Source organism: Pristiophorus japonicus, chromosome 1 (genome assembly GCF_044704955.1).
Source record: "Pristiophorus japonicus isolate sPriJap1 chromosome 1, sPriJap1.hap1, whole genome shotgun sequence".
NCBI lineage: Eukaryota > Metazoa > Chordata > Chondrichthyes > Pristiophoridae > Pristiophorus > Pristiophorus japonicus.
The window spans coordinates 530,659,749-530,680,627 of record NC_091977.1 but is presented as its reverse complement, the minus strand read 5'-3'; the positions used below and the strand labels follow the sequence as shown (position 1 = coordinate 530,680,627).

The 20,879-nt window shown below is 44.8% G+C and overlaps 1 protein-coding gene across 4 annotated transcripts in view; it reads left to right on the top strand.

Moving 5' to 3' along the window:
• The window catches only part of LOC139277917 (intermembrane lipid transfer protein VPS13B-like), a 1,209,249-nt gene that overhangs the window by 802,786 nt on the left and 385,584 nt on the right, over window positions 1–20,879 (top strand). For 3 of the 4 annotated variants that reach the window (XM_070896555.1, XM_070896554.1, XM_070896568.1), the window contains exons 26-29: window positions 1,622–1,793; window positions 5,087–5,201; window positions 15,259–15,400; window positions 16,243–16,654. In XM_070896555.1, coding sequence (XP_070752656.1) covers window positions 1,622–1,793; window positions 5,087–5,201; window positions 15,259–15,400; window positions 16,243–16,654 — 841 coding nt within the window. Of the gene's footprint in view, window positions 1–1,621; window positions 1,794–5,086; window positions 5,202–13,149; window positions 13,217–15,258; window positions 15,401–16,242; window positions 16,655–20,879 lie in introns of all 4 variants that reach the window. The other variant, XM_070896561.1, reaches the window with a different exon arrangement.

The window sequence follows — 20,879 nt, the reverse complement described above, 5'->3', positions numbered from 1 at the left end:
ATCTAAACTCCAGAGAGTATAGGCCCATTCTACACAATCTCTCATCATAAGACAGCCTTCTCATCCCAGAAATCAATTGAGTGAACCTTTGTTGCACCGCCTCCAAGGCAAGTATATCCTTCCTTCGATAAGGAGACCAAAACTGTGCACAATACTCCAGATGTGGTCTCACCAAGGCCCTGTACAATTGTAGCAAGACTCCCTTACTCCAACCCCCTAACAATAAAGGATAACATGCCATTTGCCATCCTTATTGCTTGCTGTACCTGCATGCTAGCTTTCTATCTTTCTTGCACAAGGACCCCCAAATTTCTCTGAACACCAACATTTAAAAGTTTCTTGCCATTTAAAAAATATTGTGTTTTTCTATTCCTCCTAAGGTGAATAACCTCACATTTCCCTACATTATACTCCATCTGCCACCTTAGTGTGCTCTCACTTAGTCTATCTATATCCCTTTGCAGAAGCTTTGTCTTCTTCTCACAGCTTACTGTCCCACCTTGCTTTGTATCTTGGATACTTGCAAACTTGGATACATTACACCCGGTCCCTTCATCTAGGTCATTAATATAGATTGTAAATAGCTGAGGCTCCAGCACTGATCCTTGCGGCACCCCACTAGTTACAGCCGGCTAACCTGAAAACGACCCGTTTATCCCTACTCTCTGTTTTCTGAGATGTGACAAAAGATGAGTGGCGAGAGATCGTGGCGGAGATGCGGCGAATGTTTGTGGCGGAGATGCGGCGAATGCTTGTGGCGGAGGAGCAGCGAGAGATCGTGGTGGAGGTGCGGCAAATGAGGGTGCGGGGCCCAGAAGAGCCGAGGGCCCAGGGGCAGCATGGGCCAGCCCACACTGCGATATGTGTGCGCACGAGGTCCGTGCAGCAGAGCAAATCCCCAGACGGTCTGGTTTGCCCTTGCCACTGGATAAAGGCCTAGCTCTGTCAAGCCCGTGCAACGGTCATCACACGTTAAAAAAATCCACGCACAGGCATCTTCCACCCTTCAATTGGAGTTCAGGACTGGAATATCGGGTACTCCATTGAAACATCAGTGAACTCATCCCTTTTGGCGTGGAAGCAAAGTCATCCTCGTTCGAGGGACTGCCTAAGATGATGCTTTCTGTTCCAACCAATTCAAAGAAAAGCAAGGGAGTTCTCCCTGGTGTCCTTATTCCTCAACCAACAACTAAAAACAGATTATATGATCGTTATCACATTGCTGTTTGTGGGTGCTTGCAGTGCGCAAATTGGCTGCAGCGTTTCCGACATTACCACAGTCACAGCACTTCAAAAGTACTTCATTGATTAAAGCGCTTTGGAACGTCCTGAGGTTGTGAAAGGTCCTATATAATTGCAAGTTCTTTTTTTCTTTTTTACTATCAGATTTAATGAAGCTGAGGTTGTCAGATTTGTAACTATATTCTTCCCACCTCATGATGCAGCATTTAAATTTATTCTGATTTAATGCAGTTGCATTTCTCTTCAGGTTCCATCTGTGGGTATCTCTCGAGTCTTGGGAACTTTTGGTTTAATTGTGGCTAATATAAGGAAGTGCCATGTATAATTATTTCATTCTACAGCTGTTGTACAAATTCTTGCGTTTGAATGTTTCCCACAGGGCGACTCAGTCCAAATGGTGGACGAAAGTCCTTTCTCTGACTCTTCCACCTTGGAGCAGAAAACGAGTAATATTGGTGGAACCACTGGATGTATCAGTTTATGGATGCAGTGGATGTTGCCTAAAGTGACGGTCAAATTGTTTGCACACGAACCAAGCAGTAAAGGCACAGGTGAGAAATAGATTTTTCTACATCTATGAGTAAGGGCTAAAAGATCCCCCTCCCCACCTCCTTCTCCATGCGTCAAATATAGCCCTTTACTGTTCAGATCATTTCCATTTCCTCACAGAAATGTAAGTATTTAAATTGCAAACCTGTAACCAGTACCCTTGGCGACAAATTCTGGAAAATGTGTGACAGCGAATTTTCAGCTTGTTTTACACCTTAGATGCTATCTTTTTCCATTGACTTCAGATTACCCCCATACTGTGCCTTGTAGTGATAGGACATGATTTTTGCCTGGATTCTCCATATGGCAACTTCTGTATATTACTTTTAAGTGGAGCTTTACAGTGGAGATTAAGTGTCTCTCCACAGAGATGGAAGTAAAAGTAATACTAGAGTTGACCAAGGCTGCTTCTGAACACCTTTAAAATTTGTCCAAAAGCTCGAGATGTCTGCACTCCTCTAATTCTGCCCACTTGAGCATCCCTGATTATAAGAACATAAGAACATAACATAAGAACATAACATAACATAAGAATATAAGAACATAAGAACATAAGAACATAAGAATTAGGAACAGGAGTAGGACATCTAGCCCCTCGAGCCTGCTCCACCATTCAACAAGATCATGGCTGATCTGGCCGTGGACTCAGCTCCACTTACCCGCCCGCTCCCCGTAACCCTTAATTCCCTTATTGGTTAAAAATCTATCTATCTGTGATTTGAATACATTCAATGAGCTAGCCTCAACGGCTTCCTTGGGCAGAGAATTCCACAGATTCACAACCCTCTGGGAGAAGAAATTCCTTCTCAACTCGGTTTTAAATTGGCTCTTCCGTATTTTGAGGCTGTGCCCCCGAGTTCTAGTCTCCCCGACCAGTGGAAACAACCTCTCTGCCTCTACCTTGTCTCTCCCTTTCATTATTTTAAATGTTTCTATAAGATCACCCCTCATCCTTCTGAACTCCAACGAGTAAAGACCCAGTCTACTCAATCTATCATCATAAGGTAACCCCCTCATCTCCGGAATCAGCCTGGTGAATCGTCTCTGTACCCCTTCCAAAGCTAGTATATCCTTCCTTAAGTAAGGTGACCAAAACTGCACGCAGTACTCCAGGTGCAGCCTCACCAATACCCTGTACAGTTACAGCAGGACCTCCCAATCTTCTATTTTCCCACTAACCTTGGCCACCTTATATGCATTGGTTTTTAATTTGATACTCTCCTTTATTTACTTGGTTATCCACGGCTGGTTATCCCTTCTCTTGCCGCCCTTTTTCACTGGAATATATTTTTGTTGAGCACTATGAAAGAGCTCCTTAAAAGTCCTCTCTGTTCCTCAATTGTGCCACCGTTTTGTCTGTGTTCCCAGTCTACTTTAGCCAACTCTGCCCTCATCCCACTGTAGTCCCCTTTGTTTAAGCATAGTACGCTCGTTTGAGACACTATTTCCTCACCCTCAATCTGTATTACAAATTCAATCATACTGTGATCACGATTTCCGAGAGGATCTTTTACTAGGAGATCGTTTATTATTCCTATCTCATGACACAGAACCAGATCTAAGATAGCTTGCTCCCTTGTAGGTTCTGTAACATACTGTTCTAAGAAACAATCCCGTATGCATTCTATGAATTCCTCCTCAAGGCTACCCCATGCGATTTGATTTGATATGTAGGTTAAAATCCCCCATGATTACTGACGTTCCTTTTTCACATGCATCATTATTCCCTTGATTATTGCCCGCCCCACTGTGAAGTTATTATTTGGGGGCTTATAAACTACGCCCACCAGTGACTTTTTCCCCTTACTATCTCTAATCTCCACCCACAATGATTCAACATTTTGTTCATTAGAGCCAATATTGTCTCTCACAACTGCTCTGATATCATCCTTTATTAACAGAGATACCCCACCTCCTTTCCCTTCTTGTCTATCTTTCCGAATTGTCAGATTATAATCGCTCAACCATTGGTGGCCATTCCTTCTGTTGCTTGGCCCCTAAGCTCTAGAATTCCCTGCCTAAACCTCACCTCCTCTCTACCTCTCTTTCCTCCTTCAAGACGCTCCTTAAAACCTACCTCTTTGACCAAGCTTTTGGTCACCTGCGCTAATTTCTCCTTACGGGGCTCGGTGTCAAATATATTAACTCCTAATACTCCTGTAAAGCGCCACTACGCTAAAGGCAATATAACTACAAGTTGTTGTTGTTATAGCAGTATTGGAAAACCTGTGGGAACAGATTATCTTTCTGCCCTCCCATTCAAGGGATGATGCGTTTGTAGATATTTTTTTACTGCGGAGGGTGAACGCGAGGAAGAATTTGCTGTGTGTAGATGGGATTCTAATAATACCGCTTCAAACATATGGAATTGGCGGGCAGGAAAAGGTCAACTGGTCCACCATACCTGCTCTGCAGTCAGGATGGCCAGAGTATCATGACTAAAAACTTCCTTCCTCCCTCCCTCCTCCCCGATCACCCCAGCCATGTGATCTCCTGGGAGAGGCAAAAAACAGAGATAAAACCCAGGAGCAATATGGGAAAAAAATACTTTGGAAAATTGCTCTCCAACCCCCTCAGGCGATTAAAACCAATCCAGATCGCATGGACCAAGTGTTATCTATAACAACTCTGTGCTATTGAGTTACTCAAGCAATTACATATTTCAGGAGTGAGTTAAAGTTTTTGATAAGCTTGTGAATATTTTTGATAAGCTTTCAAAACTTTTCCGCACTTTTCAGCAGAACTGCAGTTGTAAAGTGCAGGGAATCACAAAGATCAACTTTGGAGAGTGGAATCACCACTTTTTAAAAATCGACTATGGTGAGCACATTCGGTGTGCAGTTCATTAGGACCGAGATGAGGAGAAACTTTTTCACCCAGAGAGTTGCGAACCTGTGGAATTCTCTGCCACAGAAAGTTGTTGAGTCCAGTTCGTTGGACATATTCAAAAGGGAGTTCGATGTGGCCCTTACGGATAAAGGGATCGGGGGTATGGAGAGAAGGCAGGGGTGGGGTACCGAGGTTGCATGATCATATGATCAGCCACAATCATATTGAATGGCGGTGCAGGCTCGAAGGGCCGAATGGCCTGCTCCTGCACCTATTTTCTATGTTTCTATGTCTTGGAACGTCACATCATTCCAAAATAGTACTTTGGTTCTTCAAACACATCATCCATGCCCAGCTTATTAACATTGAACTAATCTGCTCTTTCTTTTGATGGGTGACTTCTAAGCATTGTTAGAACTATCATTTTTTTTTTAAGATTGATAAAATTCTCCGATTATGCTTTCAGAGATCTGTGTCGTTGGCGAACTCGAAGACCTGAGTGCTTCAGTAGATATCCAAGATGTGTACACGAAACTGAAGTGCAAAGTCGGCAGCTTCAATATTGATCACTACAAGAACAGGTAATGTTACAGTGGTTTGTCAGTTGTGGCAGGTGTATGATTCATTTTTATGGGAATCAGTAAATTGAAGAAGTCCATATATGCTACTGTCTGATGCTTCGAATAAAAGTGTTGCGTCCACAATACTGTGTGGTTCCAGTTTCAAATTGCGGTGGAGGCCAGGTTTAGCATCCAGTCACACACGTGTTGTGTTTGGCAGAATTTGCCGAAAGCTGCGTGGCAGTGACCCAGCGGCAATGAACTGAAAACCTTGGCTTTATAGCCTGAGGGACTGCAAGGGCTGGTACCTATGTCAGGCCAAAGGATTGTGAGAACCTTTTGCTGTCGAATGGCAGATTGCCTGGGTATCGAAAAAACGCTGTGTTCTACCACCAGCTCACAAGCCAGCAATGCTCAAAGAAAGGATGTCCCCAGATGGACCTCGCAGTACAGTATCTCCTTGGAAGTACTTTTTGTAGATCTCTCTGGTTCGAGCTTGAATGTGCTACGTGCAGTTTGAGTTATTGCCAGGGCCATCAGAAAACTTCTGGCCCGAATTTTCCTTGGAAAGTGGGCATTTTAAAAAAAAGAAAAAGTCCCCAAGCCTTTCCAATGATTTATATAAACCCTCATGTAAATTAAATATTTATGGCCCAGATTCCAAACTGTGTATTTTTCACAGAAGCAAAATATAGCGGGTGCTGGAAATCTGAAATAAAAGCAGAAAATGCTGGGAATACTCAACAGGTCAGGCAGCGTCTGTGGAGAGAGAAAAGGAGTCAACGTTTTAGGTCAATCACCTTTCATCTGAACTCGTACATAGTTTTCATTCTCTTACTAAAACTCTGAGTATCCTGAATTCATTCCGAATGCATCACCATATTGCACGCACCAAGTGGAAACTAGAGTAAGTGGCTGGATATGTTTTGCAGACTACAAAACGAAAAGCGTGCTCGCCACTGATCTTACCCTTCTCTCTGCTCCAATCTTGTTCCCATTAATTGTTCGGAGCTGCTCTGCGACTCCCACCAGACTCTAACCAAGGATAATGTGCGGTTGCCCCTGGCGCTGGCATTAAACAAGCACTTGTAGCTTGGTACTATTCCAGAATTCCCTGAATTTGTGCCTTTTGTTGAACCATAACATCTTTGCAGCTTTGAGCATTCCTGCGGATTTTAACATTAATATTTTGTGACACAGATTTATACATTGACTTCTGATGGCCCAGCACCTTTATTTTCAAATCAGCACGTCAAAAGGATGAATATTCTGAAATAATATTTATCCCATCATTCCACAAACGCTGTCTGGAGAGACCATTACATAGTTTCACTCACCTCGCCCTCTTCCCTTGCCTCCCGTCGCTTCTTTTTCTTGGGGAAAACCCAACACAAGAAGCCTTAACAAGTAAATTACTGTCCATATTAGTAAGTATTTAGGCAGATGTAAAATTATTAACTTGCATGATTTATTAGTTTAAAGGCAATATTCAGTGTTCCCTCTAAGCAGCCGCGCGATGATGGGAGAAGTCCCGCGCAGGCCACTCAGCGGCTTTTCCATTGTAAATATGCGCATGCGCAGACATTTAAAGGGGCCGCGCACGAAAGGAAACAGGCCGCACAGAACAAAGTGCAGCTTACCGGGAACATTGGCTGCATTGTAACTAGCCTCCTTTTTGATTTTTGTTTTTCATCCCAGTAAAATGCACGGAAGCATGTTGGGATTTTAAAAGCATTTTAAAGAAAATAAAGTTAATAGGTGTTGTGTACATGCAAATAACTGACAAACTGAGCCAGGAGAAATGTAACTTAACTGTGCTTTTATACAACCCAAAATGGTGTCCCAACCTGGCATGAACCAGCATGAGTACAGCAAACTGTGAATAGCTCCCGCAGGGTCCTAATGCCCATCTAGTGAGATGTAACAAATAAATAGAGTATGAACACAACACAAAGTTAGACCGGTTGTGTTATCATAGTTCACAACCAGGTAATTGAGAGTTGCATTTCTGAGCCTCCTGACACAGTAGTTACCCTGCTGCGCTTGTGATTAATGCCTCGGGTTGGTTGATCGACAGAGCTCAGACAGTTCCATCCTCCTCGTAAACAGAGGGGATGACAACAGGAGCCTCAAGACACAAAAGGTGAAAGAAAGAAAAGTGAGAGAGAACCATTGCTTACAATTGAAATAGTTTCCTGTCTTTGACAATAAAACATTTATTAAATAAATGTTGATTTTTTTTTTTTAGTTAAATAATAATTCCCTTTCTCGGGGTAGGAAATCTATTTATCCACATTGGGCCAAGATTTTTGACCACTAAGACAGTTGGGTCCACTTTCCTGCACTATCCCCATATCTCTTGATTCCCTTAATATCCAAAAATCTATCGATCTCTGTCTTGAATATACTCAACGACTGAACCTCCACAGCCCTCTGGGGTAGAGAATTCCAAAGATTCACCACCCTCAGTGAAGAATTTAGAAACATACAAATATAGAAAATAGGTGCAGGAGTAGGCCATTTGGCCCTTCGAGCCCGCACCACCATTCAATAAGATCATGGCTGATCATTCCCTCAGTACCCCTTTCCTGCTTTCTCTCCATACCCCTTGATCCCTTAAGCCGTAAGGGCCTCTTGAATATATCCAATGAACTGGCATCAACAACTCTCTGCGGCAGGGAATTCCACAGGTTAACAACTCCCTGAGGGAAGAAGTTTCTCCTCATCTCAGTCCTAAATGGCCTATCCCTTATCCTAAGACTGTGTCCCCTGTTTCTGGACTTCCCCAACATCGGGAACATTCTTCCCGCATCTAACCTGTCCAGTCCAGTCAGAATCTTATATGTTTCTACGAGATCCCCTCTCATCCTTCTAAACTCCAGTGTATAAAGGCCCAGTTGATCCAGTCTCTCCTCATATGTCAGTCCAGCCATCCCTGGAATCAGTCTGGTGAACCTTCGCTGCACTTCCTCAATAGCAAGAACATCCTTCCTCAGATTAGGAGACCAAAACTAAACACAATATTCCAGGTGAGGCCTCACCAAGGCCCTGTAAAACTGCAGTAAGACCTCCCTGCTCCTATACTCAAATCCCCTAGCTATGAACACCAACATGCCATTTGCCGCCTTCACCACCTGCTGTACCTGCATGCCAACTTTCAATGACTGATGAACCATGACACCCAGGTCTCGTTGCATCTCTCCTTTTCCTAATCTGCCGCCATTCAGATAATATTCTGCCATCGTGTTTTTTCCCCCAAAATGGATAACCTCACATTTATCCACATTATACTGCATCTGCCATGCATTTGCCCACTCACCTAACCTGTCCAAATCACCCTGCAGCCTCTTAGCGTTCTCCTCACAGCTCACACCGCCACCCAGTTTAGTGTCATCTGCAAACTTGGAAATATTACACTCAATTCCTTCATCCAAATCATTAATATATATTGTAAAGAGCTAGGGTCCCAGCACTGAGCCCTGCGGTACTCCACGAGTCACTGCCTCCCATTCCGAAAAGGACCCGTTTATCTTGACTCTCTGCTTCCTGTCTGCCAACCAATTCTCTATCTACGCCAGTACATTACCCCCAATACCATGTGCTTTAATTTTGCACACCAATCTCTTATGTGGGACCTTGTCAAAGGCCTTTTGAAAGTCCAAATACACCACATCTACTGGTTCTCCCTTGTCCATTCTACTAATTATATCCTCAAAAAATTCCAGAAGATTTGTCGAGCATGATTTCCCTTTCATAAATCCATGCTGACTTGAACCGATCCTGTCACGGCTTTCCAAATGCGCTGCTATTTCATCTTTAATAATTGATTCCAACATTTTCCCCATTACTGATGTCAGGCTAACCAGTCTACAATTACCCGTTTTCTCTCTCCCTCCTTTTTAAAAAAGTGGTGTTACTTTAGCTACCCTCCAGTCCATAGGAACTGATCCCGAGTCGATAGACTGTTGGAAAATGATCACCAATGCATCCACTATTTCTAGGGCCACTTCCTTAAGTACTCTGGGATGCAGACAATCAGGCCCTGGGGATTTATCGGGCTTCAATCCTATCAATTTCTCCAACACAATTTCCCGCCTAATAAGTATATTCTTCCCGAGTACATCCGGAAGGTTATTTGTGTCTTTCTTCGTAAAAGCAGAACCAAAGTATTTGTTCAATTGGTCTGCCATTTCTTTGTTCCTCATTATAAATTCACCTGAGTCCAACTGCAAGGGACCTACGTTTGTTTTCACTAATCTTTTTCTCTTCACATATCTATAGAAGCTTTTGCAGTCAGTTTTTATGTTCCCGGCAAGCTTCCTCTCGTACTCTATTTTCCCCTTCCTAATTAAACCCTTTGTCCTCCTCTGTTGAATTCTAAATTTCTCCCAATCCTCAGGTTTGCTGCTTTTTCTGGCCAATTTATATGTCTCTTCCTTGGTTTTAACACTGTCCTTAACTTCCCTTGTTAGACACGGTTGAGCCACCTTCCTTGTTTTATTTTTACTCCAGACAGGGATGTGCAATTGTTGAAGTTCATCCATGTGATCTTTAAATGTTTGCCATTGCTTATCCACCATCAACCCTGTAAGTATCCTTTGCCAGTCTATTCTAGCCAATTCACGTCTCATACCATCGAAGTTACCTTTCCTTAAGTTCAGGACTCTAGTTTCTGAATTAACTGTGTCACTCTCCATCTTAATAAAGAATTCTACCATATTATGGTCACTCTTCCCCAAGGGGCCTCGCACAACAAGATTGCTAATTAGTCCCTTCTCATTACACATCACCCAGTCTAGGATGGCCAGCTCTCTCGTTGGTTCCTCGATATATTGGTCAAGAAAACCATCCCTAATATACTCCAGGAAATCCTCCTCCACCGCATTGCTACCAGTTTGGTTAGCCCAATCTGTATGTAAATTAAAGTCGCCCATGATAACTGCTGTACCTTTATTGCACACATCCCTTATTTCTTGTTTGATGCTGTCCCCAACTTCATTACTACTGTTTGGTGGTCTGTACACAACTCCCACTAGCATTTTCTGCCCTTTGATATTCCGCAGCTCCACCCATACCGATTCCACATCATCCAGGCTAATGTCCCTCCTTACTATTGCATTTAATTCCTCTTTAACCAGCAACGCCACCCCGCCTCCTTTTTCCCTCTGCCTATCCTTCCTAAATGTTGAATACCTCAGGATGTTGAGTTCCCAGCCTTGGTCACCCTGGAGCCATGGTTCCATGATGCCAATTACATCATACCCGTTAACTGCTGTCTGCGCAGTTAATTCGTCCACCTTGTTCCGAATACTCCTCGCATTGAGGCACAGAGCCTTCAGGCTTGTCTTTTTAACACACTTTGCCCCTTTCGAATTTTGCTATAATGTGGCCCTTTTTGTTTGTTGCCTTGGGTTTCTCTGCCCTCCACTTTTACTTTTCTTCTTTCTATCTTTTGCTTCTGCCTCCATTTTATTTCCCTCTGTGTCCCTGCATAGGTTCCCATCCCTCTGCCATGTTAGTTTAACTCCTCCCCAACAGCACTACCAAACACTCCCCCGAAGTCATTGGCCCCGGTCCTGCCCAGGGGCAGACCGTCCGGTTTGTGCTGGTCCCACCTCCCCCAGAACCGGTTCCAATGTCCAGGAATTTGAATCCCTCCCTTTTGCACCACTGCCCAAGCCACGTATTCATCTTGGCAATCCTGAGATTACTACTCTCCCCGTCTTTTCCCCCCTCGCCCGGTCTTTTCCCCCCTCGCCCCGTCTTTTCCCCCCTCGCCCGGTCTTTTCCCCCCTCGCCCGGTCTTTTCCCCCCTCGCCCGGTCTTTTCCCCCCTCGCCCGGTCTTTTCCCCCCTCGCCCCGTCTTTTCCCCCCTCGCCCCGTCTTTTCCCCCCTCGCCCCGTCTTTTCCCCCCTCGCCCCGTCTTTTCCCCCCTCGCCCCGTCTTTTCCCCCCTCGCCCCGTCTTTTCCCCCCTCGCCCCGTCTTTTCCCCCCTCGCCCCGTCTTTTCCCCCCTCGCCCCGTCTTTTCCCCCCTCGCCCCGTCTTTTCCCCCCTCGCCCCGTCTTTTCCCCCCTCGCCCCGTCTTTTCCCCCCTCGCCCCGTCTTTTCCCCCCTCGCCCCGTCTTTTCCCCCCTCGCCCCGTCTTTTTCCCCCTCGCCCCGTCTTTTCCCCCCTCGCCCCGTCTTTTCCCCCCTCGCCCCGTCTTTTCCCCCCTCGCCCCGTCTTTTCCCCCCTCGCCCCGTCTTTTCCCCCCTCGCCCCGTCTTTTCCCCCCTCGCCCCGTCTTTCCCCCCTCGCCCCGTCTTTTCCCCCCTCGCCCCGTCTTTTCCCCCCTCGCCCCGTCTTTTCCCCCCTCGCCCCGTCTTTTCCCCCCTCACCCCGTCTTTTCCCCCCTCGCCCCGTCTTTTCCCCCCTCGCCCCGTCTTTTCCCCCCTCGCCCCGTCTTTTCCCCCCTCGCCCCGTCTTTTCCCCCCTCGCCCCGTTCCCCCCCTTGCCCCGTTCCCCCCCTTGCCCCGTTCCCCCCCTCGACCCGTTCCCCCCTCGCCCCGTTCCCCCCTCGCCCCGTCCCCACCCCTCGCCCCGTTCGCCCCGTCCCCCCCTCGCCCCGTTCCCCCCCTCGCCCCGTTCCCCCCCTCGCCCCGTTCCCCCCCTCGCCCCGTTCCCCCCTCGCCCCGTCTGTCCCCCCTCGCCCCGTCTGTCCCCCCCTCGCCCCGTCTTTCCCCCCCTCGCCCCGTCTTTCCCCCCCTCGCCCCGTCTTTCCCCCCCTCGCCCCGTCTTTCCCCCCCTCGCCCCGTCTTTCCCCCCCTCGCCCCGTCTTTCCCCCCTCGCCCCGTCTTTCCCCCCCTCGCCCCGTCTTTCCCCCCCTCGCCCCGTCTTTCCCCCCTCGCCCCGTCTTTCCCCCCCTCGCCCCGTCTTTTCCCCCCTCGCCCCGTCTTTCCCCCCCTCGCCCCGTCTTTTCCCCCCTCGCCCCGTCTTTCCCCCCCTCGCCCCGACTTTCCCCCCCTCGCCCCGACTTTCCCCCCTCGCCCCGACTTTCCCCCCTCGCCCCGTCTTTCCCCCCCTCGCCCCGTCTTTCCCCCCCTCGCCCCGTCTTTCCCCCCTCGCCCCGTCTTTCCCCCCTCGCCCCGTCTTTCCCCCCCTCGCCCCGTCTTCCCCCCCTCGCCCCGTCTTCCCCCCCTCGCCCCGTCTTTCCCCCCCTCGCCCCGTCTTTCCCCCCCTCGCCCCGTCTTTCCCCCCCTCGCCCCGTCTTTCCCCCCCTCGCCCCGTCTTTCCCCCCCCTCGCCCCGTCTTTCCCCCCCTCGCCCCGTCTCTGCCCTCCCCCTCCGTCTCTGCCCCCTCCCCCCTTCCCATCCATACGCTCCCTTCCCCCCCTCCATCGTTCCCCTTTCCTCCCTCCTTCCTGCTCTCCATAACGAGAGGGTGTAATCACAGAATGACAAGTTTGCATTGGTAGTTTACATTATAATTGTGGACAAAGAAATGTTTGAATGAAAATGGAATAATAAGGACAGAAGGTATCACTTTGGAATGGGAGCTGAATTATGTCAGCTGTCCAAATATCCCCCACCCTCTAACCCCGTTTGATTTACTTGGTTTTGATTTCCCATATGTAATGTCACAAAACTCGTCAAATATAATATATATAATATTGTACATGTGGGTGGAATGATGACTCATTTTTGCTTTTAAAAAAAGTATAGTTTTGAGACTGTTAAATTATATACTGGAATATAATGACTTTCTTTACAGAGAAAGTGATGCCATTTCATAAGTAAAAATAATAATTACTTCTGGGAAAGTCAAATTTGACTATTGTGCAGAGCCATGATTATTCCTCCTTTTGATATGGTAAGGAGTTGTAGTTATTTAATTACTGGGGAGTATATATTCAGTGCAGTTTATATTTTGTATAAGTCAATAAAGTCGCAAGATTATTTCGACTCGACAAGGCAGGAATTATGTTTTCCAGGCCAGGTGAAGGCTGGCACACAGGACAGTTTGATGGACTGCTTCTACAATGCAAAGAAAAACCTGGGGTGAGACTCTCATAGTGAATAAGCCACTGCAGATTTCTCAATCAAGCTGGATGATAAATTTCTTGCAAATTCAGAGGCAGAATGTGAAGACAATGGTTACAAGTACTGAACTATTTGGCAGAGTATTTGCGGTCAGATTTGATGTTTTGTATGCTTCATTCTTAAGAATATGTGAAAGGATACAGATAAAAGCTGTTCAGTTCATTAATTTCTCCTCTGCGGTCTATGTACAATCTACCCTTATCACAGATCCTGCTAGTCTTACATCGAAACATAGAAATTAGGTACAGGAAAGCGCCATTGGGACCTTCGAGCCTGCATCACCATTCAATAAGATCATGGCTGATCATTCACCTCAGTACCCCTTTCCTGCTTTCTCTCTGTACCCCTTGATCCCTTTAGCCGTAAGGGCCATATCTAACTCCCTCTTGAATATATCCAATTAACTGGCATCAACAATTCTCTGCAGTAGGGAATTCCACAGGTTAACAACTCTCAGTGAAGAAGTTTCTCCTCATCTCAGTCCTAAATGGCTTACCCCTTATCCTTAGACTGTGAACCCTGGTTCTGGACTTCCCCAACATCGGGAACATTCTTCCTGCATCTAACCTGTCCAGTCCCGTCAGAATTTTATATGTTTCTATGAGATCCCCTCTCATCCTTCTAAACTCCATTGAATACAGGCCCAGTCGATCTAGTCTCTCCTCATATGTCTTTGAAGAGAAAGTTCTGTCTTACTATTTCCTGATCCTCACATGCAATCAAGCAAAGTTCTAGCATATTTGCCCATCCTGATTATTTCAGCTGTGGTCTCCTGGCCCCCATGGACAAAATCTTTCTTCCACTGACCCCTTCTCCATCATCTCCTGAGGATTGTTTGGTCATCTCAGCCTGGATCTATCCTCAGAAGCTCAATTAGAATTTCAAACTATAATGCCTGTAATGATTTCCTTTTAAACCCTGTTATTATCGATGAAAAACTAAAACGTTCTTTAAAATATCAGAATTACTTTTTAAGTTCAAATTACAAAAAGAGAAAATAGCACACCCAATTCTAAGCAGTTGGCTGCCACTGTGATCTGCAAGACTTCCCTGACATCACTAAAAGTTTATGTTTAAAATAACTTAAGGAAATAAATAGATCATTTTCGTACAGTTGCTTAAAACATACTTATTGGTATAGTCCCAAAATGAAAGAATACCAAAAATTGAAATGATTGCTGAAGTGAATTCCACAATAGTTCCTGTCAGAGTTAATGGGACCTTACTCTCAAAGTCCTGGTGTGAAATAAATACTTGCTGGTTATACAATCTTAATTGAAATTATCTAAAATATACAAGACGACTTAAAAATATTTTATTTCATAATTTTAAGTTGAACTCATTTTGTTTCCTTAGTAGATCACAATGTTTAACTTGAAGAAGTCTACAATTTGAAAAGGCAGTGGTTTCTCTTGGTTCAGTTCTTGTAACTTTGTTTTCTCATTTCTAATGGTGCTTACTGCTTATATTCCAAATCAAATAGGTTTTACTTTCTACTTCCTGTTGAATTTAATTTTGTATGTTAGACCAACAGGAATTCTGTAAGTCTCTTTTCACGTTTTGCCCATAGTTATGTGTTCCTTATCGAACAGTAGTAATTATAAATTCAAAATCAAAACACGATTTAAATGTCGATTTTAGTAACATTTTTGTCAATAAATAATACGATGTTAAAATTTCATAGTCTTTTTGCTGTAATCATGTAATGTTTTGGAAGTTTAATCACGATTTGATTAGTAAAAGATTCAACTGCTGACCTGCACAGCTCTTTGGTGTGACTGATGGACAACGAGGTCGATCATAGTACTTGTTACATGGTATAGGGAACACATAACATGAGATCACTCAGATGGCTGCACCTTGCAGCTGCTTTCAGCTGTTAAAACCTTCAGTATAATCAACAAATTCTTTAATTTTTTGCTTATGCCCTTTTTATTGCATTTCCCTCCCCCCCTCCCCTTCCCACTGTCTGTCTTATTCCTCTTGTTCATCACCTCAAGCCTTGGGGAAGGCCCATGGTCTCTGGGGCATTTCGGAGGTGTGGTACTTTCTTGTACTGACAAGCTGAACAGACGCACCTTGTTGGTTCGACCCCTCAGCAAGCAAGATCCTTTCAATCATTTCTCTGGCTTCTTTCCTCCTGTAAGGAATAAGTTAAATTACTATTACTGATTTAATCTTTTAATAACTTTTAATCTGTATGTATTTACTGCATGTGTAAAGTTTTGCGTGAACTATCTTCAATAAGTAATAGTGATCAATCGTTTAATTACTTCCTTGAGTAGGACCACAACCTGTTTGTTTTTTTTTAAAACATTAATTTTTCATGTTTAGGGAGCAAAAGTCACAAAATAGCTTTGACGCTGACAAAAATGAAGGAAATTGTGCCTTCAGCTGTCAATAACAGTACTATTCAAATCTGTCCGAAATGAATAAATTCCTTCAACCCTTGGCCCTCACCAGCAGGATCGCTACTTCACTATTGTGTCTGGTGAAGCAAGGGAACAAGCACAAGATGTACTTAGTCAATTTAATGGAACAGGTATATACGTGGAGCTGTATATTCCCCCGCCCCCCTCCCAAAAGCACTTGGAACAGGTGTAGAAGTAATTTTAAAACAAAGAATTTCTGTCAGCAAATGGCATTTGGAAACTAGTAATGAAACCCATTAAAGCAGGTTTTTGCTCAAAGTAACCAGAGCTTCAATTACACACAGTATTGTGTTTTCATTTAAAAGTAGAGCCCACCTGGTGCTCCACAAGGAAGTAATTTGCTTGCATGAGACTTTGGGGAAAAAAAGGTACTTCCATTTTTATATATTTATTGCAGATGCTTACGCTTGCTGCTTAAAATGAACAACTTTAAAACTGTCTTACCATTAATAAGCATGATTACTATAAAGTAAACTTTTCCTCTGTTTTATTTGACACATAATTGTCGGTGGCCCATTATTGATTTATGGTGTATGCTTTGTGATCATGCAGATGGCAGCCAAACTTTTAGAAGGCTCCCACCAGCAGCACGGATTCCTTTCCCTTACTTACACCAAGGCCGTAACGCGCAACGTCCGACACAAGTTAACCTCGAGACCCGAACGGGTTTCGCGCAGCTTGCACCGGCTAGCAGAAGGGGCCGTGGACAGTTCCCCCCAGTACCTCCACGAGATCCTCCTCAGTGCCCAGCCGTTCGATGTCGTGCTCTCTCTCCCGCTGATTCACAAAGTGGCTAATATATTCCAAGCAAAATTGCCGAAGAAACCAAAGGCCAAGAGGAAATCAACTGGCCAGCCCATGAGGGCATACGCTCTGACATCCCGGGACCTACCACTTATGTACATCAACACGGGTGTTGTCCGAGTATTTTTTCCCAAAGGAGAGGACGAACTGCGTGAAGGAGGTAATGCATTGAATGATGTCTCTAAAATGGTAACAATTGCTAACTCTGTGTTGAATTTGGCTCCCTCATTCCTTTCACTTCATTAAGAACATAAGAAATCGGAGCAGGAGTTGGCCCTACTGCCCTCAAGCCATTCAGTAAGATCATGGCTGATCATCGATCTTTATAGACATGCGTATCTCCTTGTTATAAGCTCCTTGGCTTAGAAGAAAGTTAGGCTTTAGACTTCGCTAGACTCAAATCTCATACCATGCTACTCATTGGAATTCAGAAGAATAAGAGGTGATCTTATCAAAATGTATAAGATTATGAGGGGGCTTGACAAGGTAGATACAAAGAGGATATTTCTACTGATAGGAGAGACTAGAACGAGGGGGCATAATCTTAGAATAAGGGGCCGCCCATTTAAAACAGAGATGAAGAGAAATTTCTTCTCTGAGGGTTGTAAATCTGTGGAATTCGCTGCCTCAGAGAGCTGTGGAAGCTGGGACATTGAATAAATTTAAGACAGAGATAGACAGTTTCTTTACCGATAAGGGAATAAGGGGTTATGGGGAGCGGGTGAGGAAGTGGACCTGAGTCCATGATCAGATCAGCCATGATCGTATTAAATGGCGGAGCTGGCTCGAGGGGCCGTATGGCCTACTCCTGCTCCTATTTCTTATGTTCTTATGCAGTAGCTGAGGTGAATGGTGAATACCAAACAGGTTAGTGCAATACCATTTGATCCAATAAGTGAGAAAGATTGGAAGTGGCGGTGCTTTTTATACTTGCGAAACATGCCACTAATGAGTAATGCTGTTAATAGGCTGTCTTAGAAACTATTTCCTCTGGTGGGGAATCATGAACAAAGGAACATAATCTTATAATTGGAACTCAGCCATTAGGATGGAAATCAGGAGGCACTTTGGCACACAAAGGGTAGTACAAATCTGGAATTCTCTCCCCCTCAAAAGGCTGTGGATACAGCGTGAATTAGAGCCTTCAAGACTGAGATTGATAAAGCTTTGATAGTCGAGTATCAAGAGGATATGGAGCTGAGGCAGGTAAACGGAACTGAGGTACACATTAGCCACACTCTAACTGAATGGCAGAGCAGGCTCGAGGGGCTGAATGGCCTTTACCTGCTCTTATGATCCTGCGTTCCTTAATCAACGTCGATAATAGAATTATGTGATATTTGAAATAGACAGTTATGAGTGATTGTGCAGATTACTGCATTATTACCGCACTTCAGCAGAATGTTGTGTTCACCATCGACAAACCATTATGGCCACAGGTTAACCACAGTCAGAAACAAAATAAAGCTCCACCCAGAGATACACCCTGACCAGCCAGTTGAACATTTGATGAGATAGAGTCTTTCCATTTGCAATAAAAGTGAAGAAGGAAAGAAGACATTAAATGTAAAAAAAAAAAATTACAGCTAAGAACGAGCTTAGAAAAACCAATTAATTTCTGTTCTAAACTTGACCTATATTCTCCGAAAGCTTATGAAACAAAGAAGGGTAGGGATGGAGCCAAATAATGGAAAGACAATAAAATAATGAGGTGCACTGTGTTTCAAGCAAATACATATCACAATACGGGTAATGGAAAGGTTGTAAAACAAGCAGCAGAGGGTAACGAGATGAATCTATTGATGATAACATGCTGGTATATTCCTGCAACTGTGGCTGGGATCTCCTTTAGAATGTGTCTGGGATGCTATTTAAGACTTCAGAAGAAACATCTTTACCCAGAGAATGGTAAGAAAGTGGAACTTGCTACCACATGGAGAAGCACAGATGCATTTAAGGAGAAGCTATATATAAAAGCTTGAATGAGAAAGAAACAGAGGGTTTTGCTGTTAGGATTAGATGAATTTGGGTGGGAGGAGGCTCGTGTGGACCATAAACACTGACAAAGAGCAGTTGGGCTGAATGGCCTGGTTCTGTGTTGTAAATTCTATGTATAGATGCATTTCTATAGCAATTTCAAGTTTGAAGTTGCTAAAACAGTTACTGCAATTTTTTTATTGAAACAAGTGCATATCCCTTTGCAATTGCTTGCGGTTCACAGGTGATGGAGCCATAAGCCTGGTGAGCAGGTAGTGGAGAGGTTGTGGGAGAGGGGAAAGGTTGAGTATAGTCAGCCTCGGTAAGCCGAGATTGGGGGATGGGCAGCGGGTTCTTGCGGCATGGGATTTTCGGGTTTTAGGGGTTGGTAAAATACTTTGGGGGGTCGAAGTTGGGACCATAGGGGCTTAGACAGTGGGGGGCGGGGGGGAGGTTTGAGGGAGAAAGAGGTGGAGGATGGCAGCAGATGGTCAGAGGAAGGTTTGTTCGGGGAGAGCTCCCTCGGGAGCTCCTATCCCATCCACCATCTTGGCCAAAGACCGCCCTAAGTGGAGGAAGAGCATCCGGGAGGGCGCTGAGTACCTCGAATCTTGTCGCCAAGAGCATGCAGAAAGCAAGCGCAGGCAGCGGAAGGAGCGTGAGGCAAACCTAGACTGCCCACCCACCCTTTCCTTCAACCACTGTCTGTCCCACCTGTGACCAGAGACTGTAATTCCCGTATTGGACTGTAGAGCCACCTGAGAACTCACTTCAGGAGTGGAAGCAAGTCTTCCTCGATTTCCAGGGACTGCCTGTGATGATGATGATGATGAGTCAGCCTAGGAAGCAGTGGCAGATCTTGAGCAACAGATCAGATTTAGATCAGAAATTAATTTTCTTTTAAATTAATTCTAGTCAGCATATTTTTAGTATTTAATATCTGCTTTCCGACTTCATTTTCATTACAATGCAGTTGACAACCTGCCTGGTACTGAAAGAAAATGGCCATCAGGATTGGGACTCGCTGAAGTGCTCTTGCAGAGAGCCAGCACCAGGCCGAATGGCCTCCTTCTGTATTGTAACCATTCAATGGGACCAAATTTGACCCTCCTGTTTTTTCGGCGCACTCATGTGAGCTGCGCCGACTTCCTACGATCGAAACGGCGCCAAAAAGGTGTCCCGGGATTCTGGCCCCTCTGCGGACTCTCCCAGGCCTTGGCGTGGCGTTGATGAAAATACTTTCCTACGAGCAGGCGTAGGTGGCTGATAATGTCCTCTTTTGAAAGAAATGGCTACTAACGTCCCCTTTTGAAAGAAATGGCTACTAACGTCCCCTTTTGAAAGAAATGGCTGGTAACGTCCCCTTTTTGAAAAAAACTAAACTAAAAAAAATCCTAACTAACTCACTTACACTGGCACAAATTAAATGTGCAGAATGGGGATTTTTAAGATACTCCAGAAAAATCAAGTTGTTCCAAAAAAAACGGAGCAACTGCTGGGCAAATTTGGGCCCTATGATTCAGGTTGGCAGGTTACGATAGCAGGTGCGATTTGATGGTGGAGATATCAATTTAAAATAATAATTTAAAATTAGCTCAGGCACTAGTGTCACATTCTACAAGTTTAACTTTAGTAATGTCTAAAGAGAGGAGAACCTTTTTTTTTGAAGTCCCCATTCTTGCTATTGAGGGAGTGCAGCGAAGGTTCACCAGACTGATTCCCGGGATGGCAGGACTGACATATGAGGAGAGACTGGATCGACTGGGCCTATATTCACTGGGGTCTAGAAGGATGAGAGAGGATCTCATAGAAACATTTAAAATTCTGACGGGACTGGACAGGTTCGATGCAGGAAGAATGTTCCCGATGTTGGGGAAGTCCAGAACCAGGGGACACAGTCTCAGGATAAGGGGTCAGCCATTTAGGACTGAGATGAGGAGAAACTTCTTCACTCAGAGAGTTGTTAACCTGTGGAATTCCCGACCGCAGAGAGTTGTTGATGCCAGTTTATTGTATATTGTATATATTCAAGAGGGAGTTAGATGTGGCCCTTACGGCTAAAGGGATCAAGGGGTATGGAGAGAAAGCAGGAATGAGGCACTGAGGGAATGATCAGCCATGATCTCATTGAATGGTGGTGCAGGCTCGAAGGGCTGAATGGCCTACTCCTGCACCTATTTTCTATGTTTCTATGTAAAATGATCAATCAAAATTGAGACTATAGACATTAATCTCAAAATAATAAAAATACTGAGCCAATCAGAAAGTTGCTGAAGGGGACTTCAAATGGATTCAAAAAAAATGTTTTTGTGACTATAATGTGGTAAAACCATAATGTGCCAATAAATCCAATTGGAAATTCAAGAAATCAAATAGGAAATTCAGAAAACACTTCTTTACCCAGAGAG